This window comes from Xenopus tropicalis, chromosome 5 (genome assembly GCF_000004195.4).
Source record: "Xenopus tropicalis strain Nigerian chromosome 5, UCB_Xtro_10.0, whole genome shotgun sequence".
Taxonomy (NCBI): Eukaryota; Metazoa; Chordata; class Amphibia; order Anura; family Pipidae; genus Xenopus; species Xenopus tropicalis.
The window spans coordinates 100,322,932-100,349,167 of NC_030681.2; the positions used below are offsets into that span (position 1 = coordinate 100,322,932).

At 39.6% G+C, this 26,236-nt stretch overlaps 1 protein-coding gene across 4 annotated transcripts in view; it reads left to right on the plus strand.

The window, feature by feature from the left end:
- The window catches only part of abcc5 (ATP binding cassette subfamily C member 5), a 57,663-nt gene extending 39,845 nt beyond the window's left edge, over nucleotides 1-17,818 (plus strand). For 3 of the 4 annotated variants that reach the window (XM_012962630.3, XM_012962629.3, XM_031902925.1), the window contains 14 exons: nucleotides 650-755; nucleotides 4,214-4,398; nucleotides 5,004-5,150; nucleotides 5,231-5,360; nucleotides 6,176-6,329; nucleotides 6,780-6,908; nucleotides 7,690-7,876; nucleotides 10,918-11,007; nucleotides 13,654-13,843; nucleotides 14,596-14,755; nucleotides 15,289-15,367; nucleotides 16,192-16,305; nucleotides 17,015-17,179; nucleotides 17,262-17,818. In XM_012962630.3, the coding sequence (XP_012818084.1) occupies nucleotides 650-755; nucleotides 4,214-4,398; nucleotides 5,004-5,150; nucleotides 5,231-5,360; nucleotides 6,176-6,329; nucleotides 6,780-6,908; nucleotides 7,690-7,876; nucleotides 10,918-11,007; nucleotides 13,654-13,843; nucleotides 14,596-14,755; nucleotides 15,289-15,367; nucleotides 16,192-16,305; nucleotides 17,015-17,179; nucleotides 17,262-17,363 (1,938 nt within the window). In that variant the 3' untranslated portion in view covers nucleotides 17,364-17,818. The remainder of the gene's footprint in view (nucleotides 1-649; nucleotides 756-4,213; nucleotides 4,399-5,003; nucleotides 5,151-5,230; nucleotides 5,361-6,175; nucleotides 6,330-6,779; nucleotides 6,909-7,689; nucleotides 7,877-10,917; nucleotides 11,008-13,653; nucleotides 13,844-14,595; nucleotides 14,756-15,288; nucleotides 15,368-16,191; nucleotides 16,306-17,014; nucleotides 17,180-17,261) is intronic. The other variant, XM_012962631.3, reaches the window with a different exon arrangement.
- Nucleotides 17,819-26,236: the final 8,418 nt, after the last annotated feature.

The following is a 26,236-nucleotide window of genomic DNA, read 5'->3' on the forward strand; positions in this document are numbered from 1 at the left end:
CTTTGTACAATGATCTTGCAGTTGTAAATGACTCCTTATGTGTTGCTCCCTTTGGCAGAAAAACACACGGTAAAAGGCACATATGGGAAGAAACTGCTTTATATATGGATGTGTTGACAGAAAGGAAATCTGTTTGTCATTGCACAATAACGAGTTTTCAGACAGAAAACGATTTGTTGTGCATTTTCTGACTAAAATCACATTTTGTGTGCATTGGTGGACTTATTCCAGTGTGTGCAGTGACAGAATGGTTTGGTCCATATCTGCCTTTTTACCATTTTCCTGCTGGCAAAGCAAACACAAAGTTTGGCATAGGCCTTAACTTTCACATTTGTTCTTTCAGCCCCTGTCGCCGGGTCTCTTCAGAGGTTAACATCCCCCCCACGTTTTTTAATAGGGAATATGTACCTCCCCCACACAACATAAGTTTAGTGAATAAGGCACTACTGCACAAAAAACAAACATTCCCTTTTTGCCCTGTTTAGCTTGAGAAATAAAAAAAAAAAAAGTATATATTTTTGTGACTAAAACAAGCCCTATTCGTTGAACTTATGTTCAATAAATTATTTTCTTTTGTTTTATTTCATGTTGCTTATTTTATGCTGCACCAATACTGTTAACAACTTGCAAAATACTTAATGTTTTTTAGCAGATGAACCTTAAAAAGAATTTGAAAAACTCACTAAAGAAACCTCTAGAAAAAGGCAATAAGGCTGGATCTGTGAAGAAAGAAAAGACTGTGAAAAAGGAAGAAGGTGCTGTTTGAAGATTTTTTTCAACAAATTAACTTTTATAAACCTTTCAAGCTATCTGAATTAGCTGTGTGGAACAAATGATAGTCATTCAGTATTTTAAATATATAGTTGCGTAAGGGAGGTAGGAAGTAGAAGCTGCGTGACATGCACTAAAATATATCACTTTAGTATGGAATGGGCTGAATGACTCTGCCAGCCTAAGGGGACTCGTATATTCATGTGTAGACTGGATTTGTTTTATTATTTTTTTTTTGAGCTGGTCAACAAAAATAGACTAAAAAAAAAAAACTTAACACCTGATTTCACAATTATACACTCCTTTTAATATGACACACCTAAATTATCACTGGAGCAGTTAATACATTTTCAGACTCTAATAACTGGTTAAATTGAGACCATCTTTGTGTTAAAGATTTCACATGTATCTGGAGGGTCCAGCTTCAGGTGACTAAGTATTGTGGCAAGAACACTCCAAGCAACTCCATGAAAAAGTCACTAAATGTCCAATGTGGAGTACAGTTAAATCAGTAATTAAAAAGTAAAAAAAAAAGTATGGCACAGCTGTAAAACTGCCAAGAACAGGTTATCCACTAGAAGTAAGTGACTATGCGAGTAGCTATTGGAGGCCACTAGGGTACCTGTGACAGCTCTAAAGGAGTAACAAGCCTCCGTTGCTTAGACTGGAGAGAGTGGCATTTAACACCTGTTGCGCTTAACCATTTGCAGCTTTTGGTAGAGTGGGATAGAGAAAGCCACTGTAAACTAAAAGTAAAAAAGTGACCCCAAGAATAAAGCCAAAAAGATTGTTATTTTTTGGCAAAGGTGTTGTTGGGTGTAAGCTATCCCTTAAAAGAAGAATTCAATCCCAGCCTGTCCTCAGCCCATCCTCCACTGCCCCCCCTCCAAGCTTCCTCCCTGCAGCAATTATTCCGACCTGCCATAAAACTGAAGAGTTCCACAACGGAGTTCAAAAATGCCATCTTTCACTATCTTTGGTCTGCATGTTTACAAGATACAGATGTGGTGAACTGACAGAAGAAGATGGTGATTTTGAACTCTGTTGCCCCATTAGTTCTTTTGTATAGTCAAGCATTAAGCTATGCGTACTTGGTAAGTCAGCAGCTTTTATTGGCCCTTTCTCTTACAGGTGTCTGTGGGACACAGGGACCATGGGTATAGTATCTACCAGCAGGAAACAGGACACTAGAAGAGGAAGAAGCCCCTCCTCCCTGCTACTATACCCCCCGTCACTTCCTGAGTGAGCCAGTTTTATCTAGTGTCCCTAAGGAGACAGGACCTTCTTTTATTTCATTCTCCCATCAGCAGCCCTACCTAGCCTGACATGCGGACGGAGGGGTCCCAAGTACCCTTCCCATCTCGTTTCCAGGGTGGTTCCTCCGCATCAACTAGGACATCCCATGGCATCTTGTCCTCAACCATCTTCTCCAACGAAATGGCCCGGCACTCCCTTGACCAGTCCGGGCCCCGAATCTCTTACTTGACCTAGGACATACGTCAGTCGGCATCCCCTTCCTCCTGCTTGCTGGGTCCCAGGAGGGTTCACAGGACCACTACCCGTCGGATTAGGGTGGCCATCCACAGTGCATACATTACCAGAGGGAAGTCACCACCTCTCAGCATTAAGGCCCCTTCCTCTAGGGCAGTGCTGTCCAACTGGCGGCCCGCGGGCCGTATGCGGCCCGCGACCCCCCTCTGTGTGGCCCCCCACCTGTCTGGCTGCTTTGATGGCTTACCTTTGAGTAAGCATTAAATGGTATCAGTACTGAGATTAACTGGCCCCCTGCATGGTTCTCACCTCAGATTCAGGCTGTAATCCCTCTGTATTGTTTAAACATGTAATCCCCTGTGTTGTTCACACCTTTTAATCTCTGCATTGTTCAACCCCTGCAGTGTTCACACCTCAGGCTCAGACTGTAATCACTCCCATTGTTCACTTCTTCACACCTCAGACATAGGTACTGTAGGCAGAGTACGGCACATACAGCCAGCATAGGGCAGGGAGGGTATGGCACACACAGGAAGGGTAGGGCAGGCAGAGTATGGCACACACAGTCAGGGTAGGGCAGGCAGAGTATGGCACACACAGTCAGGGTAGGGCAGGCAGAGTATGGCACACACAGGCAGGGTAGGACAGGCAGAGTATGGCACACACAGGCAGGGTAGGGCAGGCAGAGTGCTGCCTGTGTGTGCCATACTCTGCCTGCCCTATGCTGCTTGTGGGAGGTGAACCTGGCAGGGGTTTGTTGTGGGAGTTTGTTAGCAGTTGGAAATAGCCATTAAATGGTCCCTAAGGTGTGTAATTATGTACTGGGGGTTGCTGTGCTATCCACAGGGGAGGAGGAGACATATGGAATTTAAGGGTATATCTTAATATGACATAATTCTTTCACATATGAATGATGGTTGATATCCCCACAGTAAGGACCAAGCATTTGGGATTTTGCTGTGCTACCACCATTGTGATAAAATAGGTGTGGTTTGAAGTGGGTGTGGTTTCAAAAAGGGGAGTGGTCAAAACTGGCTTCCATTAGCGGCCCTCCACTATGTATGCTAGAGAAATTCCGGCCCTCGGCACCGTAGAAGTTGGACAGCACTGCTCTAGGGGTATTAGCAACTCTTGGGCCTTCTGGAACAGGGCCTAAGCAGATCAGGTCTGCAGCACTGCTACGTGGTCCTCCATCCACTCCCTACCAAATTTCGCAAAATCAATATTGCAACATTCCTACTCATTCGGGAGGTACCACATGCCTCAGTTGCCTAAAACCGCTTCTCCCACCCTTCTCTAAACGGGACAGCTTTGGTATGTCCCCATGGTCCCTGTGTTCCACAGACACCTGTAAGAGAAAAGGAGATTTTGTGATAACTCACCGTTAAATCCTTTTCTCTTAGGACGTCTGTGGGACACAGGGCTTCCCCCCCAGAAGCGATCCCCTTGGGGAGTTTTCTGTATATACTAATATAGCTCGGTTCTACTGTCTGTTATCTTGTTGACAAAACTGGCTCACTCAGGAAGTGACGGGGGGTATAGTAGCAGGGAGGAGGGGCTTCTTCCTCTTCTTCCTATTCTAGTGTCCTGTTTCCTGCTGGTAGATACTATACCCATGGTCCCTGTGTCCCACAGACGTCCTAAGAGAAAAGGATTTAACGGTGAGTTATCACAAAATCTCCTTTTTATGGCTACCTTTACAAGTTGTCCTAAACGCCCAGAAAACAGGTGTTACCAGATACAAATATAATGCCTTCTAAAAACCACACAACATTTTTGTAAGGGCAGACAAATTTAACATTATGTGTAAAAGCATTCACTTAATTTATATCTACTGGTTTTAATGGTCCGTGAAGTATGACATGACTTTATTTCCAAGTGAACTAAATCGCTATGGGTGACATTAGCCTTAAATGTAAGATGTTCTTACTGTTTGTTGTTGTTTCCCCAGGCCAGCTCATGCAGCTAGAAGAAAAAGGCAAAGGATCTGTGCCATGGTCTGTTTATGGAGCTTACATTCAGTCGGCTGGAGGTCCATTTGCTTTCCTTATCATCATGACCTTGTTTGTACTCAATGTAGGAAGTACCGCATTCAGTAACTGGTGGCTCAGCTATTGGATAAAACAAGGCAGTGGGGTAAGACTTTCCTTCAGTAACCTGCATGGTCTGCATGCCACTACTACACAGGGGCATACAAATGCACATTATTTTTTTAATAAAGATTTTGTTTTAGTTTTATCATTAACAAAAGCATTCAAGTCAGTTATCAGTTATTTCTACCTGAAGAAGTTTTCAAATCTTCGCAGGACTGTCAGGAGCAACCAATGCCACCAGGGAAGACTATATAGTAAAGTACAGATAGGAATGAAAGTTGATGGGAGAACAGCACAATGCACATTATTAGTTTCTTAGTGCTATATAAGAAAATATGCAGTTGCATACATATATAACAAGATTTTTGATATTCTTTAAGGAACAGAGTGTGTAGTATAGCTACTACAACTGTACAAGTATAGGAAAGGCATTATCCAAAAAGCTCTGAATTATGGGAAAGCGGTCTTCCTGCATTTTAAGCAAAGACAATTTGCTTTGTAAAGATAGGAACATGTGGGAACCTTAAAATTAGACAGAAAAATGGGTAAATGCAGACTTTACACAGTGTATAAAGCTATGCTTTTTATTTCAATGAGAGCAGTGTTTATTGTAAAGGTTCTAAAATGAACATGTTTCTCTCTGTTAAGAATACCACTGTTGTGGTTCACAATGAGACGGTTGTCAGTAATAGTATGAAGGACAATCCACACGTACTCTTCTACACTGCCATTTATGCTCTCTCCATGGTTGTGATGCTTCTTTTGAAGGCTGTGCGTGGCATCGTTTTTGTTAAGGTAAAATCACATTTTATATTTTCAGAGATTATTAAAAATAGTATGTAGTTTCTTAATCAAATTATTTTGTTGCTTCGCAGGGAACTTTGCGTGCATCTTCCAGGCTTCACGATGAGTTATTTCGCCGTATCCTGAGAAGCCCAATGAAATTTTTTGACACCACCCCAACTGGGCGCGTTCTAAACAGGTTTTCTAAAGACATGGATGAAGGTGAGACAATTTTAAGCTTATAAAAATCAAGCTCTCAACCGACAAAAACAGGTGCTTTTGGTAAGGAGGCAATCCTCCTTTCATCAAATAATTTTAACTTTGTTGCACTAGTTTAGTTAAATCTTGTCTTTGCGCCTAGTTTTGGGTAGTATGAAACTTAGCTGTTATTTTCCTTCTTAACCCAAGTGGCCCAGGTAAGAGGAGATTTCCCAGAGGCTATTGTGTCCTATCTGCCATGGCTCCAATCTTGCAATTCACAATTTGCACTTAAAGGACATGTCAACCCCAAAAATAATTTTTTGCCAAATAAAAGAAAACATAATTTTAAGCAACTTTCCAACATCAATTTATTAAATTATAAGTGCTTTACAAGTTATTTATAAATGCAGTTGCTATAGAAAGCAGAATTTGCTGAACTCCTGGTTGTTACTTTTTAAACAAAGTTGCAAGTGCCAGGCTCCTTCAGCAAGTCAGGTCTGTCAGTCTGCTGCCTTGTGTTACATTGTTTCATATGCCAGAACCACCAGGGCAGAGTACAGAAAGGACAGGCAGACACTGCTTTTAATAGCAATTACAAATACAAGGCCTACCTGAGGGCTCCATACACAGGCCGATAAGATGGCCATTGGCAGCTTTTATTGGCCCATATATGGCCACCTTTACTGGTTTGAGTAAGGTTATGTAATAGATTCAATTTAATTCTGCAGTACAGAAACTATACATTGGGAGATTTAAAATAAAATATATGTAATAATTAAAGCAGGGATTATATTTTATGTCTTAATTTCAACTTTGTTTTCCCTTTTACTATGCAGTTGACGTACGCCTACCCTTCCAAGCAGAAATGTTTGTACAAAATGTGATCTTAGTCTTCTTCTGCCTGGGAGTTATCTCTTTTGTATTTCCTTGGTTTCTGGTGGCTGTTGGACCTCTAGTTGTTCTCTTTACTATACTGCATGTCGTCTCAAGGTCAGTGCAATCCAGAAACTAAGTTTGAATTTTTATTGTTGCTGATGCTGATTTCCCTTTATTGTAGTTAAAAGGGGGAATGTTTTCAGAAACATTGTGATAAGCCATAAATATTCAGTCTTTTTATGCTTGGTCCTTTTCAAATTGTCCTTTTAAATCACTTTTTGAAGACTGATTAGGGCTGTTTCTATGCAATGTTGCACAATTGTGTTCAGTGGTATAACGACTAGGGGTCATCCTCCATTCCCCTCCATTTATTGGAAATCTGCTTAAAATTTACATTTTCTTCTTTAATGTGCCAAGTATATTTTTTGGTGCAGACCCATTTTTGAAAATGTTAGACCATATTTAGTATTGTCTATTTTTCAACTTGGAGCTGATTTAGATTTGTCTTTTGTGAAAACATGAAAAAAATTGGGATTATTTAAGAAAAGTTTTTTTTCTTTACAGAGTTTTCATCCGTGAGTTAAAGAGACTGGAAAATATTACACAGTCCCCTTTCCTGTCTCACATAACTTCTAGTATTCAAGGGCTTACCACCATTCATGCTTACAGCAAAGGAAATGAGTTCCTACTCAGGTTAGTAGCATCCTATCCACTTTTAGCCTGATTGTTAATGCCATAATAAATAATTTTGTGTTGGATAGTGACAGAGAGAGAGTGCATCTCTCAAATTATTTACCAACTTAATAAATATGCTGTTCGGGTAAAACAGTATTGCATCACCTTGTTTTGTAAACAACTTCTGCCACAGGAAAACATATGTTTTACAAAACAGATTAGTTAATAGTGCTGCTCCAGTAGAATCTTGCACTGAAATCTGGGGTTTTTTATTATTTTTTTTATGTCGGGGCTAGTCATATTTGTAGTTTCCCAGGTGCCCTCAGCCATGTGACTTGATAAATTTGAGTCACTCTTACTGCTGCGCTGCAGGTTGGAGTGATATCACCCCCTCCTCCTACATTGCAGCCTATGAGCAGAACAAGGGGAGAGCAGCAAGATAGCAGTTCCCTTAGATTTAGTATTGCAAAACGTGCTTCCATGCCCCACCTAGTGGTTAAAAGAACAGGTTCAGGCCCAATGACCTGAGATGGCTGCCTACACACAAATATTACAACTAAAAAAATACATTTTTGGGCTCAAGAATAACATTTTAAATGGTAGAGTGAATTATTTGCAAGCTACAGCATCTGGAGTGAACTTAACATACTACAGGGATGTTTGCTAGGGCTATAGTATACATAAATGGAGAATGTGTACCCTGTTTGAGTTTGCCTAGAAAAATGTACATACCATTCTTAATAAGTAGCTATGTATGGTCTTTTGTGCTAAAGTTTTTTCCGTTATGTTTCATTTTCAGGTATCAAGAACTGCTTGATAATAACCAGGCTCCCTTTTACCTTTTTAATTGTGCCATGCGCTGGTTGGCCATACGACTAGATGTCATCAGTGTGTCCCTTATCACCACTACAGGCCTCATGATTGTTTTGATGCATGGAAATATCTCACCAGCATATGCTGGGCTAGCCATGTCATATGCAGTACAGGTAACTAAATTAAACATTTATATTATTCCATTCTGTTTTAGAATACAACAAATAATAAAGGAATTTTTTGAGGAAGTCTTTAAAAAAAACTTTATTCTTAAAAATCGATATCCAAACATTGACTAGATTGAGAACCACTGGACTAGATCATTTTTAAAGCTGCATAACGCTTTATTGTTGCTGTGAAAGTTTAAAATAAACTAAAGTTGGCTGTAGACGCACCAATATAAAATCGTAGTTTCCTACGATTTTCAGTCCATATGGGCTCTGTCGTTTAGTCGACAGACAGGTTGACAGGTTAGAAAGTTTTAGTTGAATAACGATAAAATCTGCGCACGTATCATGTAGCTGACGATATTCTTGGGGGACCTAAAATGCATTTCCAGGAATTCATTTTGTCGCACAATTGGTGTCTGCCAGCTATTTTGTGTTCAGTAAATCCTCCCATAGGCCATAGGGCTAACTTCAGTCTGAATGTTAGTGACTCGGATGGATTCTGATCTCAAGCTAGCCTTAGTTACTATCTTTTGCTAATTTAAACGTATGACTGATATCCGAATGTTCGTCGGAAGAAGGCTAAAATCTGAACGTGCATGGCAATCTTGAACCCTTGAACTGGCATCTGTTTGTTTGGAGGGGGGGGGGTTTCATAACTGCAGCACTACGTAGGTCTTCTCCCACATTCGTCAAGGATGCATGCTCAATGTGTATATCTCGAGAGTTTAAATTCTGCCATCATTTTTGCTTTAGGCATTTGGTACCACCCTGTAAAACCACTAGCAGTTCTGGATTTTAATTTTGAGTATCCTGTCTGTAGGCTTCAGTATTCAGCTGTCCTGAAATAAACTTCCTTCCATGCTGTGATAGTCTGATTGTATCTGCTGGTTATGTTCATCCTTCTGGTCACACTGGCTTTATAATGTGTATGCTGGCCTGAAGTAATCAAGTCTGCACAGGGTTGCCTAATGTGTTGCCAAAACACTTGACATAATATTAGAAAGAACAGCCAGCTCTTTAGATACTTTAGATCTCCTAGGACTGTTGCTGGTGGTCTTCAAAACAGATCAGAGCATTCTAATGGATAATGTAGTCACTTCAGGTCTAATAACACAGCAGCCAATTAGCCAGTAGCATTTATTGCTTACCTCTTGCAAACTTTTTGATTTAATTACCCCAATACATGGTTGCCTGACTACTGAGTCTGTGGATTCACAACCTTGTTTTTTGTTAATGCTTCAATATCTACAAAACGTCTAGTGTTCCCTTTTGGTTGGCTACTTTTCCGTCTCTTTTAAAGTCATCTACAATAAAATCCTGGTCACTAGCATTGTTGCATAATTTGAAATTACAATTAAAGTTTCAACAAATTTTAGAACACAAAAAACTAAATAAGAAACACTTTAGGATCAGTTCTCCTTAAAATCAAACTTTTAGCGTGCTATAGACAATCAATATTGTATATTCTGTCTTTTACCTTAATATGTTCTGCCTTTACCAGCTTGGAATGGACAAAGCAGATACCTAGTGTGGATAGCTTTCTGTTCATACTAATATATAATATAATCAATACTCTCTGTTCAGACCCTTTAGTATTCTCTCAATTTTGAATTGGAAATCAGCAAAGCAAAAATGTTTTAATAACAAAAATAGAAAAAAGGAAAAACATCACAAAAGTGTTAGAATGCCACCATCTCCGTCAGGGCTCCCCAAACTTTCTTGTGTCTCGTGAGCCACAGTCGAATGTAAAGACTTGGAGAGCAAAACAAGCATCATAAAAGTTCCAGGAGGTGCCAATTAAGGGCTAAGATTGGCTATTAGGCAGCCTCTATGCACACTATCAGCCTACATGAGGCTTTATTTGATAGTAAATCTTGTTATTATTCAACCAAAACTTGGTCAGGAATTCAAAAATAAGAGCAACATCTATTGGGGAGCAACATGTTGCTCATGCACGGCTGGTTGGGGATCACTGATCTATGTCATAATAAAAGTTAACAGGGTTGTTCAACTTTAATTTGTAGAAAGTGCCTTATATGACAGGAAAGTGTTTGTTATTATGGTCACCTATTTACAAAGCACTGACATAGACAAAATGCTCAAAATAAAGTTGGGCTCAATTCAATATGTCCTGAAATGTATGCTGTTATGTTAATCCACACGGCTTTATAAATTGATACATTGATATCATTGCGTATCATTAAAGGTGTGGTTCACCTGTACGTTAACTTAACCTTTAAATTGGTCTTCATTATAGTTTTTGAAGTATTTGCTGCCTTCTTAAAACTCTTTGCAGTTTTTAAATGGGAGTGACTGACCCCAGCAGCCAAAGAACTATTTCGCTGTGAGGCTACAGATTTATTGTTACTTTTTGTAACTTTCTTTTCAGGCCCTCTCCTATTTCATATACCAGGCATCCAAACCATTCCCTTGTTGCTAAGTTAACTTGGACCCTAGCAATGAAATAGAACTGAAAATGAAATAACTAAAAGACTACAGATAATAAAAAATGAAAACCAATAGCAAATTGTCTCAGAATATCATACTACGTTAAATTGAAGGTGAACAACACCTTTTAAAAAAAATGTCCAAAAATGGTGATTACAACAGATTTTCCTACAACACCAGTGTGTATTTATGCTTTGAGCATGGTTGAAAGAGCTCTTCTGTGTAAGCACAGTTGTTTGGAATAAGACATAATCTGTTCTGGTCAATGGTACAGATATGTAGCTGACTTAAAGGTCTGTGTACACATGAGAGAATGTATAGGCCTTGAAGGAGGAAACAAATATTATTTTCCTTATGGAACAGCTAAATTGCTTATGGTGATGTTTTTTAATGGAAATCATGCAAAGGTACATCCATAATACCTCATATGTCCATTTTAATGAAAATAGTAAAAAAAAAAAAAAAGAGCATTGTCTTACTACTTATTTTACCTTATTTACTTGCAATTTGCCACAATGCCCTGTTGTATTGCAAGTTAATACTGGAAGTGAGAGTTCTGTGTTTAATACTGTTTAATAGTTTTTTCCATTCTCCAGTTAACAGGTTTATTCCAGTTTACTGTCAGACTGGCCTCTGAAACTGAAGCTCGGTTCACATCTGTTGAAAGGATCAACCATTACATCAAAGTAAGAGATTTTATTTTTAGATCACCAAACACACCCTTTTCTCACTAAAAAATTATATAAATATATTGTGTTAAACGTTACTAGGCTCTTAGAATGTGAATTGCTCAAGAATATCTCAGTGTGGAATTGCTCAAATATCTGTTGAAAAGTTTAACAATTAAGGAGGAATAGGAAGATTTATGCACCTACCGTTAAATCCTTTTCTCTCCAGCCGTAAGAGGGACACAGGAACAGTGAGTAAAGGGCCCTCCCACCAGGAGGCAGGACACTGCAGTGATGTCAGAATTGCAGCCCCTCCCTATCCCTTTATAGCACTTTGCTCCACTGGCAGTGCTGGAGAGAAAAGGATTTAACAGTTGTTACATAAATCTTCCTTTCTCTCACATCGTGGGGGGACACAGGAACAGTGGGGAAATACCAAAGATGCCCCTGACAGCGTCACAAGCACGTCAGGAATAGGATGCAAATCCTGGTCCTGCCTTTGGTAGCTATACAATTGTAGGGATCCGCACTTAGGCACGCACGTGATGTCGTCCTCAAGCTCGCGTGCGCCCAGTTCTCAATGCGGAAGAGCATATGTGGCTGAAGGCAGGGGATTCACCAATGTTGTCCTTGTGCAGAGCCTCTCTAGTAGCCAGTCCTAACCTCCTGTGAGGAAGAAACTTGAAAAAACTGAGCACTGCCAGTGGATCAAGAGGGTATAAAGGGCAAGGGAGGGTCTGCAATTCTAACATCCCTGCAGTGTCCTGCCTCCTGGTGGGAGGGGGGCCCTTTAACCACTGTTCCTGTGTCCCCCACAACATGAGAGAAATTAGCTTTAGGGGCAAATTTTCCCCAATAACCAAAGGCATCCATATTTCAGATCAGACCCCAGTTTGTAAGAAGCACACAGTATACAGGCCTGTAGCAGTTAAGAATATGCCCCCCTGTAGCTCCCAGTCATCTTTTCTGCTGATTCACAACTCGCAATCTGGCCTGCTGTCAGTTACCTGAGCTTAGGGGCTGACTCTCAATATATAGAGTATGGATTGTACATACCCCCCAACTGTCCCGCTTTAAGCGGGACAGTCCCGCTTTCTATAGCGTGTCCCGCTGTCCCGGATAGTTCCCTGAATGTCCTGCATTTTCGTAATAGATTACGGAAATGCGGGACATTCATAGAAGGATCCGCGACAGCAGGATGAGAAGGTACACAGTGCCCCCCCCATACACAGTGCCCCCCCATACACAGTGCCCCCCAATACACAGTGCCCCCCATACGCGCTCCGACTCCTTGCGCTGCTTCTTTTCTTATGAAGCTCCTTCTCCGGTGGTCCCTGGCCCTTTTATAAGGTTGCGCCCGTGCGTAATGACGTCACACGTACACACGGGGCGCAACCTTATAAAAGGGCCAGGGACCGCCGGAGAAGGAGCATCATAAGAAGAGAAGCAGCGCAAGGAGTCAGAGCGCGTATGGGGGGGGCACTGTGTATGGTTGGGCTCTGTATGGGGGGGCTCTGTGTTTGGGGGGTACTGTCTCCCCTGTGTGGGGGCAAAACTGGTAGATCGTTATAACTCACTTATATTTATTATAACATTTGTCCTCCCTGTGTGTAATTGTGTATATTGTAAGATTGTACAGCACTGCGTACCCTGGGGGGCTCTGTGTATGGGGGGGCTCTGTGTATGGGGGGGTACTGTCTCCCCTGTGTGGGGGGCAAAACTGGTAGATCGTTATAACTCTCTTATATTTATTATAACATTTGTCCTCCCTGTGTGTAATTGTGTATATTGTAAGATTGTACAGCACTGCGTACCCTTGTGGCGCTTTATTTATAAAGTTATACATACATACATACATAACTGACTCCCTTCTCTCTATATTTGTATTTTATATGTAGGAGTTGCTATTTTGTTTTCCTTAGGTAGTACAGTATGAGGGTATAGCACATTTGCATCTGATCCCGCCATTTCAACTATATAAAAGGAGTATGTGTCTGAAGATTTTCATTCATCCAGGTCATGGTATATCTAGTATAAATAAATTTAAAGCAACTGGACTTGTTAAGTAATAACTTGTAAGTCCAGTTGCTTTAAATTTATTTATATTAGATATATAAAAGGAGTATTTTTAGAAAAAAATGGGGTGTGTTAATTGGGGCGTGGTCACAAAAGTGGGCGTGGTCAAAAAATTGCCGCACTGCGCGCACCAAATCTTTTTGTCCCTCTTTTTGTTTTTCAAATGTTGGGAGGTATGGTTCTATGTATATATATACACATAATAAAAGATTGCAAATTCTCTCTGCATATCACTTACTGATTCATACTAAGTTATTTAAAGCTTTCTTTTGAGAGGTTTTTGCTAGATATTGGGTGTTTCATTAACTTCTACATTTATTACTCCATTATTCACAGGTATCCGTACCCCCAGCTCCTCTCTGTCTAGGGAGATTTAATTGCCTCCTTGCCATAAATCTGTATTTCATATGGTTATGGCCATCCATTTTTATTTTGTTGAGTATATTGTGAGACATGGGTAGACATGTTGACTGAGAGAATTGCTTCTTACTTATGTTTAACTTTTAATTTGGTTTAATGTTACATAGCCTCTTGTTTAAGTTTATAATAAACTTTTAAGGGAAATCATTGTCACTTTCTTTTTTTTAGACTTTGGCACTAGAGGCTCCTGCACGCATTAAAAACAAGGCACCTCCAGCAGATTGGCCCCAGGAAGGAGAAATCAAATTTGAAAATGCAGAAATGCGTTACCGCGAGAACTTGCCCCTTGTCTTGAAGAAGGTATCTTTCACCATTAAACCTAAAGAGAAGATTGGTATTGTGGGAAGGACTGGATCAGGTAAGCTGAGCTTTGCCATCCTGCAACTCACCAGGCATTAGTAAGCTAGGACTGGTTGTATCTTGCTTGATGTTTGTAATTACCTGTATCAACTTCCTCTATGTAATATGTTTAGCACTGTGGATCCTCTCTGACTCCCCTTTTAGATTTTGTTTAATGTTTATTATTTATCTTTCAGCTTAGACCGCCTCGTATTAATCTTCATTAAGACAGAATCCTAGTTGCTAAGCTGATAGGTCCCTGCAGCCAGCTTATAGTTTAAATTTCCGACTGGGAATCTGCAGAACAAAAAGTTAATTTAAAATCCACTACTTAGAGTTGGCAGTAGGTGTAGGTGCTTAAATACTGGTGTTATTCTAGAAGGAAAGTTAGAAGGCTTGGGGGTGCCAAAATGTTAGGCACGCCCCAATGATTGTAATCGCTTACCTTATACCCTGGGCTGGTGCTACTGTTGGAGAAAACTGCACTGGCTGGGGTGTATGCCATTAAGCGTATGTGCAGTGGAGTAAAAAGTCAAACTTTAAAAAAAAAAAAAAAAAGAGTTTTCTCCTAACAGGAGCACCGATTAGGGGTTTCAGGTAAGCAGTTATAATCTCTGGGGGGTGCCTCACACCCCCAGTGATTTAGCCTTTACTTCTCCTTTAATGTATTTCTACAAGTGTTCTCATTGTGTGTAGAATGATGTCATTATGACAGTTTTATTTTGTGGTTATATATTGGTGATACTTACCAGCCAGCTCTCACTATTTTAGGAAAAACTTCCCTAGGAATGGCTCTTTTTCGACTGGTAGAACTTTCTGGTGGTTGCATCAAGATCGATGGTGTTAAAATCAGTGACATTGGTCTGGCAGACCTAAGGAGTAAACTATCAATAATTCCTCAGGAACCTGTTTTGTTTAGTGGGACGGTGCGGTGAGTAAACACGAGGGTTCTGTAATCCAATTATGAGTCAGTTTATTAAATACGTTCCGTTTTGTAAGCAGAGAAAAAATACATATATCAGTATGCTCTAACTTGCGAAAGCAGTGGGCCAGTATTATGGCATATGAATGTTTTATGATGTAAAGAATTGTGCAGAGGTTTTGGGCAGGCTGGTGGCCAAAAAAAAAAAAGTTCTGCATCTGGCCCACTTGCATCCAGTTTGACAGCCCTAATAGGCATAATTTATTTTTCCATTTGTACTAGAATGTAGGAGGTCAAACACACCCTCCTCTAAAATATGCATGCGGAAACTACACTCTGGCTGATGCCTGGCCTGTGAATGGTGCTACAGGGGTGGGCACGTGATAGCAGATCACTTTCCTGCACCTGTGTACAAATTGAAAGGGGAGGAAATTGGACAATCTGCTATGTGTGCCCTTGTCCTAAAGGCTCTTATATAAATTGGGATTGCACTTGGGCATACAGTAAGATAAAATTTCATGCTGTTTTTTATGTCTATGTAGGTCAAACCTGGATCCCTTCAGTCAGTACAGTGAAGAGCAAATATGGGATGCATTAGAGAGGACACACATGAAAGAATGTGTAAGTTTTCATTTGTTATTCATTTGTGTAATCAAATTAATAAGGTGTCTTTGGAAATTGTAAAAATGTCATTTACCTAGCATAATTCTACACAAGATGAGAGCTGCATCAATGTGCAGATGTGTGACCCTCTCTGACTGGATTTTTAAAATTTGCCTGATTGATATCTGGCCAACTTTCATTCACATGTCAACTCTGAAGGGTCTGAGTAATTTGCTTTATTGGCGTATGTACAGCCAGCTGAATGGGTATGTCAACCTAAATAATGTTTGGTGGCTAATAAAAAAAAAAAAAAAAAACTAATTTTAACAACCTTCAAATATGAATTTATAATAAATTGTCAGTGCTTTTAAAGTTATTTGCAAATGGAATTGCTATCGAAAGCAGCATTTTCTTAACTCCTATGTTATGACTTCTTTTTAAACAACGTTGCAAAAGTTGGTCTCCTCCAGCAAAGACAAGTCTGTTAATCAGCTGGCTTGTGCTTAGAATTCTGCTTTCCTTTTATGAGTCAAAATGTTATTTTTGTGTTGACATGTAAAAACAGTGGCATGCCAAAATCCCACTCCCAGGCCCCTATCTGATGACATTAGAAGTTGTGATTTTCAACTGAAAATGTGCTTGCTGACAAAACTGTATTGAATTGAACACATCATGCTGTAGGATAATATCATTATAGTGAGCACCTTTATTAAAGTATTTAGTGTTTTAACAGGAATATTCCACTACTACTGCTTATCTTTTCTAATGGAGCTGCCCTCTGGCTTCCCCCAACTTACCTTTTACTAACGTTTCATAAGTTTAACAGAACTGTTCTTATCTAGGTTGCACAACTACCTCTGAAACTTGAAACTGAAGTACTTGAGAATGGCGAAAATTTCTCAGTTGGAGAGCGACAACTTATGTGTATTGCAAGAGTACTATTGCGTCGTTGTAAAGTAAGCACTTGTGAAGGCACGCTTGTCTGGGTAGTGGCCCTCCATAAATTCTCTCCCAGCCTATTTGGAGGATTTGCATGCCATTTATTATAGAACTAGCAAAGAAGGGTGCCATACAGGGACAAAGCCGACTGTGCAATCAGCTGTCAAGTAACTTTTACCATGTCTTCCCTTCTTTGCTGATTCTTTAGCTCAAAACATTTAATTAACAAAAAAGCTAAAAATGATGTATTTTATGTACAGGTAGCTGTACAATCAGTAAGGTTTCATATCTCTAAATTTGCACTACATATGTTCATTGTATTTGTGCTTCTTACAGGGTATCTTATGAGCTCTGTTTGGTTTAAGGCCACCTGGTGTTTTAATATTCATGTACATGCATATTAAAACCTGACTCTATTGGTCAGTAGTTCTTAGAATATCTAAGACCTCACATCTTGACTTTGAGCATCTTGACCAGCCTGTAAGCTGTGAATATTGTGCCACCAGTAGCTCCCCATATTTTTTTATGCTGATTCATGGTAACTTAAAAGGCAGGAAGCCCAGGTGGTGACAGGCATTTTTCTTTTTCTGCCGGTAGTATTAAAAAAAAAACCAAAAAAAAAACCTGTCACTGGTTTCATGAGCTTCTCACCTGAAAGTACCTTTGCAAGAGAAAATGAAGATACCTAGCTGCAGTTAAATAATGCCTGCAACACTTTATTTTCAGATTCTGATTCTCGATGAGGCTACTGCGGCCATGGATACAGAAACTGATCTTCTCATTCAGGAAACTATCAGAGAGGCTTTTGCAGAATGCACAATGTTGACAATTGCCCACCGTCTGCATACGGTCCTTAGCTGTGACCGTATTATGGTGCTGGCACAGGGACAGGTGAGTTACACATGTTTAGTAATGAAGATTTGCCTGTTACTTAAATGCCCAGATTTCCTCATAAAATGTCCAATTTTTGCAGGTCATGGAATATGACACACCTTCTGCCCTGCTGTCTAATGAGAATACAAGGTTCTTCTCCATGTTTGCTGCAGTGGAAAACAAGATTACTGTCAAGGGCTGACCTCAAAGCCTCAATCGTTCCATCCTGCGGTGGCTACTCGCTGCTTCTTATTCCCTGCCTGTGGCAGGCACACTCCACCTCTTATATTTCATGATTTTCTGAACTTGTTATCTTTTTGGCTTTTTTTAATTTCTTCCCTTTTTTACTTTAGTATGTTTTTATTTTTTTTTAGCACAAACCAACTTCAGGACTGATTATATTCTTTTTCTCTTTTAGTTTTTTTTTGGAAGTAATATTCGTGTTCTATTGTATTTATTCTGATTACTAAAGATACAAATATATGCATTTTCCTTAAAAATGCACTGAAAAGAAAAACAAATGGTTCAGGCAACCATAGTTCTGTATGTAGCCTGCTTAGAAAGGCGCTTTCTACATGCAGCTGTATATAGCCTATATTTACTGTGAAAATGTAAGCTGGTTTATTTTATATTAAAATGAGCACTGGGTTAAGTATGGATCAAGTGTGTTTGTGGTTTTTGGTTTTTTTTTAATATTTTTATTATACTAAATATCAGTTTTGAGGGGTCCCAATTTAAGAACAAGTCGAGGTTGTTTAATTACTAATTATAACTAGTAAACCTGAAACTGCTCATTAGTGCAGTTTCAAGTTGCTAAATATATTCAAGCCTGTCTACACCATGGCAAGTTTGCCGTGTTTGTAAAGTTTACCATGCATTTGAAGAATTACGACCATACCAAAGAATTTGATCTGTTACCACTCCCTTTCCCTACTCCCTGCCTGCATATTCATTTTATAGCTAAAGATGACTTCACGCCGGCTGCTTGGTATAGACTGCTGGCAGATCAGCTATCTCCCCCCCCAAGCTCCTTGAAACATATGCGTCTCTGACAGAGTAACTCCCCTCTTCATGCTACAGTGCAATAATTACACTGGGTCAAGTTCTTATATATGAAGCCTGTAGCACAAAACGGGGTCAATAATACACTCTGAGGTATTTGAGTTGAAGAAAGGCACCAGACAGTGTTGCCCCCTGTCACCCCTCCTATTTGCACTGGCCATTGAGTTTGTAATAGCAAAAATAAGACTAACTCCCATGGTTAAAGGAATTAGGATTTGTAACGTAGAGGAGAAAGTGGCACTGTATGCAGATGATATGTTATTCTTCCTGGCAGATGTCGGTTTTTCACTCCAAACTGCACTGGAAATTTGGGGAGCTAAGTGGCCTATGGATAAAAAAAACGAAATCCATACTATTTCTATTGGGGAGCTTAGCTGCAGGAGAGAACACCCCACACTTGCCCTAGTATCTAGATTCTGCTACCCTGTATTATAGTTACAACAGATATATCAATGTATGTAACTGAATTTAGAGCCCATCCTTGCAAGGTTTACATTTGTAACCCCTCACTGGAATAAACAACAGCTAAGTCTATGGGGTAGAATTAATCTCTTTAAGATGTTATATTTGCCTAAATTCATATAGCCTATATATATATATATATATATATATATCAGTCCTATAATCCATGGCCGGCACACCCTTAAAATTCAAAAAAAAAATTTTATTGAAAACTCATTGTTTAAAAACCAATATATATGTAATTTTTTTTATTTATTTTTTTATTTTTAACAACAACTAAACCGTGAACTAATCTCCTTTATTTGGGACAACAAATCCCTATGACTATCATGGCTCACCATTACTGCTCCTAAAGAAACAGGGGAGCATCTCAGTTATCCCTATATACATAACTAGTTTAATCCAGACCACAGTAACTCCCTGACAATACCACATGCATAATTGTGGCTTCCCTTTGGGCCATATGCAACTTGCCATATAGACTAAAGAACTATATCCCTCCCTTACCTGAAGTACCACCCCCATCAAAGTCTGGGAGAAGCTACAAGCCAAGGCCTGTACCCCTCTCCCTAAACTATCAGATAAAACGCCTCTATGGAGAAATTCCATTTCACTTCACCTGATGCTACACTGCTTTTTAATTCTACAACTGTCACTACGTAAGTATATGATGTAAGCAACTTGTACCCAATTGTGATGTAAGTGCCAGTTTTAGTTGTTTATCTGTTTTATTTGTAAAATGCAAAATAAAGAAAAGAACAAAAAGATAAGTTCATAATTGCTGGATTACTTGGCAATCACGTTAAAGAGGCAATATATACATAATCTATATAAAACTAGATTCCTCATGCTGTTCAGCTGAATTTAATGTGCACACAAGTTTCAATTGTGTGCACAAAATGTTTTCCACGCATAGCAGAGAAGAAATTAGAGGCAACATTGATCCAGTCCATTGAGAGGCTGTTGTACTAACATTGTTAGGAATAAAATCTAATTAGGGCACACAACAGGCCTTTATCTTCAGGAATAAACTGCAGCTCCTACAACTGACACGAGCAGAAAGACACAGGGCAAGACTTGGAGCATAGAGACATTGGGCCACTATTCCACTAATCACGTGACATCCCCTGCTTATGCTAATTAGAAAGTGCTAACGAGTTCTCAGGAGGCTTCTAGACATCGAGGAGAGGAAGTAAGAAAGTAGGCGCTGACGATGACTTTGAAGGTTGGAAAATTGGAACTGAAAGCTACTCTACCTTCTTGCTAAGCAGATAATGCTTATTAAAATATTAAACATTTAACATTTTTACAGAGATGGATGGGACAACATTAGAAAAGGAATGCTAAAAAAAAAAAAAAAAACATTCTGCCTTCAATTTTATAGCCTATACAGGTATGGGACCTGTTATTCAGAATGCTTGGGACGTTTTGTTTTCCAGATAAGAGGTCTTTCTGTAATTTGGATCTCCATACCTACATTATTCTACTAAAAAAAAAATATTAAATAAACCCAATAGGGGTGTTTTTCCTGCAATAAGGATTAATTATATCTTAGTTATGATCACGTACAACTTACTTTTGTATTTTTACAGTCAAAAAGGAAATACTCTTTAACCATTTGAATTGGTTGTTAATTAATGTTGGTTTATAATGGAATCTACTGTATATGAGATGACCTTACTTAGCCTTCCCTCATCATATAACAGCACAATGGTTCCTTTATAGTACACAATGACACAATAAATCCAGCAGATACTGGCATACTGACTGCAGCACAGTGAGACTTCGTATATAATGAAATAGCAACCCATGCATTTAATGACAATGACTCAAAGCAAAAAATACAACAGTCAACCTGTGAATACAACACTGTTTCCAACCAAAAAAAAAGTTGGGACACTGTGTAAAATTAAAATAAAAGGAGAATAGGATGATTTATAAATCATTTTAACCCTATATTTAATTTCAAATAGCACAAAGACAACATATCAAATGTTGAAACTGAGAAATGTTATTGTTTTTTGAAAAAGATATGCTCATTTCTAATTTGATGCCAGCATCATGTTTAAAAAAACAGGGCAAACAAAACAACTGAAACTGATTTCAGAAAGTATTTGAATATAACTAGAATATGGGTGTGGGGAAGGGGAAAGGGGGGGGTTACAGATTGCAATACAAAGTGAGAGAAATACGTTTAACACTCTCAGTGACACATCTATGATGTTATTTTCTTTACATATGAATTTGGCTATGTCTGTTGGGTCTTGGGCACGACCTCCTTCCTAGAACACACTCCAGAATACTAATGAGATCAGTATTATTCTATGCTAAAAAATGAGTCATAATGAAGTCATACTCTTCCTGGTCTAAATGACTGTATATCCCTAGTTAACAAATCCATCCCCCTATATATGCATTTGGCTGCTTCTAACCATTTCCCACTGTTGGAAGGAATTTATCATATCCATCAGCCATCACCTCTATAGGTGACCAGGCTGGCAAAAGTCACAGACCTTTGACAAACAGATTCCTTTCCTTGTGGGCTAGCTACCTACCTTGGTGCCCCTTCCCTCAAATCCCAGACTATCTTGGGGTACTGTGTGGTTAATGGGATTGGTTAGTCAGATGATATAAGCAGCAAGAAGCAAACCGCGGAACTAGAACTCTCTGGCAGATCAGTGCTCATGTATGTACTCTCACATCTGTCCTGTAATCAGGTCAGCCACTTGCCTAAATGATTTGCCGGTCCTGTGCCCTTTGACCTTTTGGGAGAGTGAAAACTTCTCCCTCTGTTTCCCACACATATGCACTTTTATACTAGAAACATGGTTAGGACAAAACACAAATATGTACCTGAATGTTAGGCACCCCCCAGTGATTGCAACTACTTACCTGATACCCTGGGCCCTTGTCAGCAGAAATGCACTGCCTTCCTTGGGGTGCCTGTGCAAGTGATCATCTCCCTCCTGTCTTCTTTCTTTGTGATCCCGGGGCTGACACATGTAAAGCACAGTGAAAAAGCCAGCTTTTTTTGTTAACGTTTGGCTTTACACTTAAATAGACATTTTATGAACTAAGGGCCACCCCCCTAGAATCATACGATTCACTGTGCACACAAACCAAGGGCACACATACTGTACATGTCAATTATACTGCTCATGCATAAGTGGTGCAAAGACAGAAGAAAAAGGATCACTCAATCACAGGTACCCCGGGCCGGTGCAGTTTTCTGCTAAGAGGAGCACCGGCCCTCCTCCTTTAAGAGCTGATATGATAACCATGCATAAATATATAAGGGGATCATATAATAATCTTTCTAATGCTTTATTTACCAATAGGTCCTTCCAGCAGATACTGTAAGAGGGCAACCATTCTGACTAGAAGAAAGTTCCATCTAAATATTCAGAAAGGGATTTTTACAGTGAAAGCTGGGAAGTTGTTGTATTCACTCCCTGAATCAGTTGTACTGGCTGATACATTGGATAGCTTCAAGAAGGGGTTGTATGGCTTTTAGCAAGTGAGGAAATACAGGGTTATTGAAAATAACTCTTAGTATAAGTTAATTTAGGGACTGGTCTGATTGCCATCTTGGAGTGAGGAAGACATTTTTTCCCCTCTAAGGAAAATTGGAGATGCTTTAGATTTTTTTTGCCTTCCTCTCGATCAACTAGTAGTTAGGCAGGTTTAATATAAACATAAAAGGTTGAAGTTGATTGATGTGTATTTTGTCTTTTTTAACCTAACTTATTATGTTACAAAGGACAGGCCAAAAAGTCAATATTGGATGGTCATGATCTTTGGCCCTTATGCAGCACTGCATTAGAAACATACACTATTCTGTAGTTGAAATCACTGCAAAGGCTCAAAACCACTGTCTGTGAACACAGTTCATTGGTGCATTTACAAATGCAAGATAGATCTCTATCATGCAAAGTAGAAGCCATAGATAAACATGATCCAGAAATAGCACCGCCTTCTCTTATCCCAAGCTCATTTAAGATTTACAAAAACAGTCTGGGTGCTAACCCAAAACCCTGCCTGCAGTACAGACCTGTAATCCATTAAAAACACTTGGAGCATTATGCAAGGCAAAATACAACAAAGTCAGACCACAAACTGTTGAGCAGCTGAAATCCTATATCAGGTGGCGAGAATGGCACAAGATTTCACTTTCATTTCCCATATGGTTACAGAATGTTACTAAAAGAAAAGGTGGTGCAACCAGAGCTGTGGAGACAGAGTAGGGAACAATATTAGGTACTGTAAGGTTCCTGACCGCCAACTGTAAATTTAGTAATCCAAAGGGAGACCTCCTGGCAGGACCAAGACGTATATGGGGACAAGAACGACACAACTCCAATGGAAGCTCAAACTTGTCCAATTTATTGTTAAGTGATCATCACTTTTATAACCTTCGTTGCACACGTAACTACCTAAGGGTGTGTTATAGCAAATAAGAAAAAGACTATTGTTGCTTCAAAGATGGCCTTCAAGGATGGCTAATGCGGGACAGGAATTTTAAAGGAACAGTAACACCAAAAAATGAAAGTGTATAAAAGTAACTAAAATATAATGTGCACTGGTAAAAGTTGTGTGTTTACTTCAGAAAGTCTACTATAATTTATATAGATAAGCTGCTATGTAGCCATGGGGGCAGCCATTCAAAGGAGAAAAGGCACAGGCACATAGCAGATAACAGATAACACTATTGTATTCTACAGAACTTATCTGTTATCTGCTATGTAACCTGTGCCTTTTTTCCTCTTTTCCAGCTTGAATGGCTGCCCCCGTGGCTACACAGCAGCTTATTATATAAATTATAGTAGTGTTACTGTAGCAAACACCCCAGCTGTACCAGTGCTGGGCAACAGTGCATTATATATTTATTACTTTAAAGCTCTTTCATTTTTTAGTGTTACTGTTCCTTTAAGGAGGACATAAGGAGTATAACATGCGTCAGAGCATAGATAAGATTAAGTTGTTTCTCAAGGCTTATATTCATAAGGTGCAAGTTGTGCAAGTGTACTATTTGGGAAAAACAACTATTATGGGATGTTCAAACCTTGCTGTTTGCTGTTACAAAATGGAGATCCATCTCTAAAATGGAGTATGATATGCTAATCATCAAAGTAAGTCAAAGTATCAATATACATGCATATATGATTATATGAATATAGGATATTATATCAAACCTTACATGTACCTGGAGTCAGAGTCAGCAAAATTGCACCAACTCCAACTCCTAATATATTTAAATTAAAATGAAAAAAATAATCAATATGTCCTATTTCACAGATAATAGTCATAATATATATATATTGGTGCTCCGAAAGCTTGCAATTTTTACTTAGTCAATAAAAAGTATCACATAACCTTCCATTTTCTGTCCTTAGTGACCCTTACTTATCATTAAATGGAAAAGTGACCACCTATATTGACTAAAACAATGACACTATCAATAACCTGGCACCAGTGTTTCCTCCAGGTTGTGTACTTGTAGGCATGCACACCAGTTAACTGTACCAGTAGGTGTGACAAATTGTGAAGTGCACAACCAGCCCATTGCTTGAACACAGAGTTTTTCAGACACACAATGTATAATTATTACAGATTATCCTGTGAATGAACTGGAACACTGCACCATGACTGCCAACATGAAGCAGCACATACAGGTCCTTTTCAAAAAATTAGCATATTGTGATAAAGTTCATTATTTTCTGTAATGTACTGATAAACATTAGACTTTCATATATTTTAGATTCATTACACACAACTGAAGTAGTTCAAGCCTTTTCTTGTTTTAATATTGATGATTGTGGCATACAGCTCATGAAAACCCAAAATTCCTATCTCAAAAAATTAGCATATCATGAAAAGGTTCTATTAACCTAATCATCTGAATCAACTAATTAACTCTAAAAACCTGCAAAAGATTCCTGAGGCTTTTAAAAACTCCCAGCCTGGTTCATTACTCAAAACCGCAATCATGGGTAAGACTGCCGACCTGACTGCTGTCCAGAAGGCCATCATTGACACCCTCAAGCAAGAGGGTAAGACACAGAAAGAAATTTCTGAACAAATAGGCTGTTCCCAGAGTGCTGTATCAAGGCACCTCAGTGGGAAGTCTGTGGGAAGGAAAAAGTGTGGCAGAAAACGCTGCACAACGAGAAGAGGTGACTGGGCCCAGAGGAAGATTGTGGAGAAGGACTGATTCCTGACCTTGGGGGACCTGCGGAAGCAGTGGACTGAGTCTGGAGTAGAAACATCCAGAGCCACCGTGTACAGGCGTGTGCAGGAAATGGGCTACAGGTGCTGCATTCCCCAGGTCAAGCCACTTTTGAACCAGAAACAGCGGCAGAAGCGCCTGACCTGGGCTACAGAGAAGCAGCACTGGACTGTTGCTCAGTGGTCCAAAGTATGTCATTCGGAAATCAAGGTGCCAGAGTCTGGAGGAAGACTGGGGAGAGGGAAATGCCAAAATGCCTGAAGTCCAGTGTCAAGTACCCACAGTCAGTGATGGTCTGGGGTGCCATGTCAGCTGCTGGTGTTGGTCCACTGTGTTTTATCAAGGGCAGGGTCAATGCAGCTAGCTATCAGGAGATTTTGGAGCACTTCATGCTTCCATCTGCTGAAAAGGTTTATGGAGATGAAGATTTCATTTTTCAGCATGACCTGGCACCTGCTCACAGTGCCAAAACCACTGGTAAATGGTTTACTGACCATGGTATTACTGTGCTCAATTGGCCTGCCAACTCTCCTGACCTGAACCCCATAGAGAATCTGTGGGATATTGTGAAGAGAAAGTTGAGAGACACAAGACCCAACACTCTGGATGAGCTTAAGGCCACTATTGAAGCATCCTGGGCCTCCATAACACCTGAGCAGTGCCACAGGCTGATTGCCTCCATGCCACGCCACATTGAAGCAGTCATTTCTGCAAAAGGATTCCCGACCAAGTATTGAGTGCATAACTGAACATAATTATTTGAAGGTTGACTTTTTTTGTATTAAAAACACTTTTCTTTTATTGGGCGGATGAAATATGCTAATTTTTTGAGATAGGAATTTTGGGTTTTCATGAGCTGTATGCCACAATCATCAATATTAAAACAAGAAAAGGCTTGAACTACTTCAGTTGTGTGTAATGAATCTAAAATATATGAAAGTCTAATGTTTATCAGTACATTACAGAAAATAATGAACTTTATCACAATATGCTAATTTTTTGAAAAGGACCTGTACATCCCCTGAATAGGCCTGAAAGTGATATTCCTAATAAACTGGCTGTGTGGCCATCTGCATAAAATGCCAGCTTCCCCCTGGACAGAATGGCCCCATTCCCCTAACACTGGTTAGAACTACAGTGACAGGTTAGTGAGCGCCAGTACAAAATAGTACCTGACCCCTTAAAAGAATGACATGGTGACTCCAGCACCGAATGCTACACTGAATAGCACTGTAAGCCCGCACTGTAGAATGTCATAGTCACTATTCATATACAATAGAATACTGACAAAAATGGCACAGGACCCCCCTCCCCATCGCAATAAA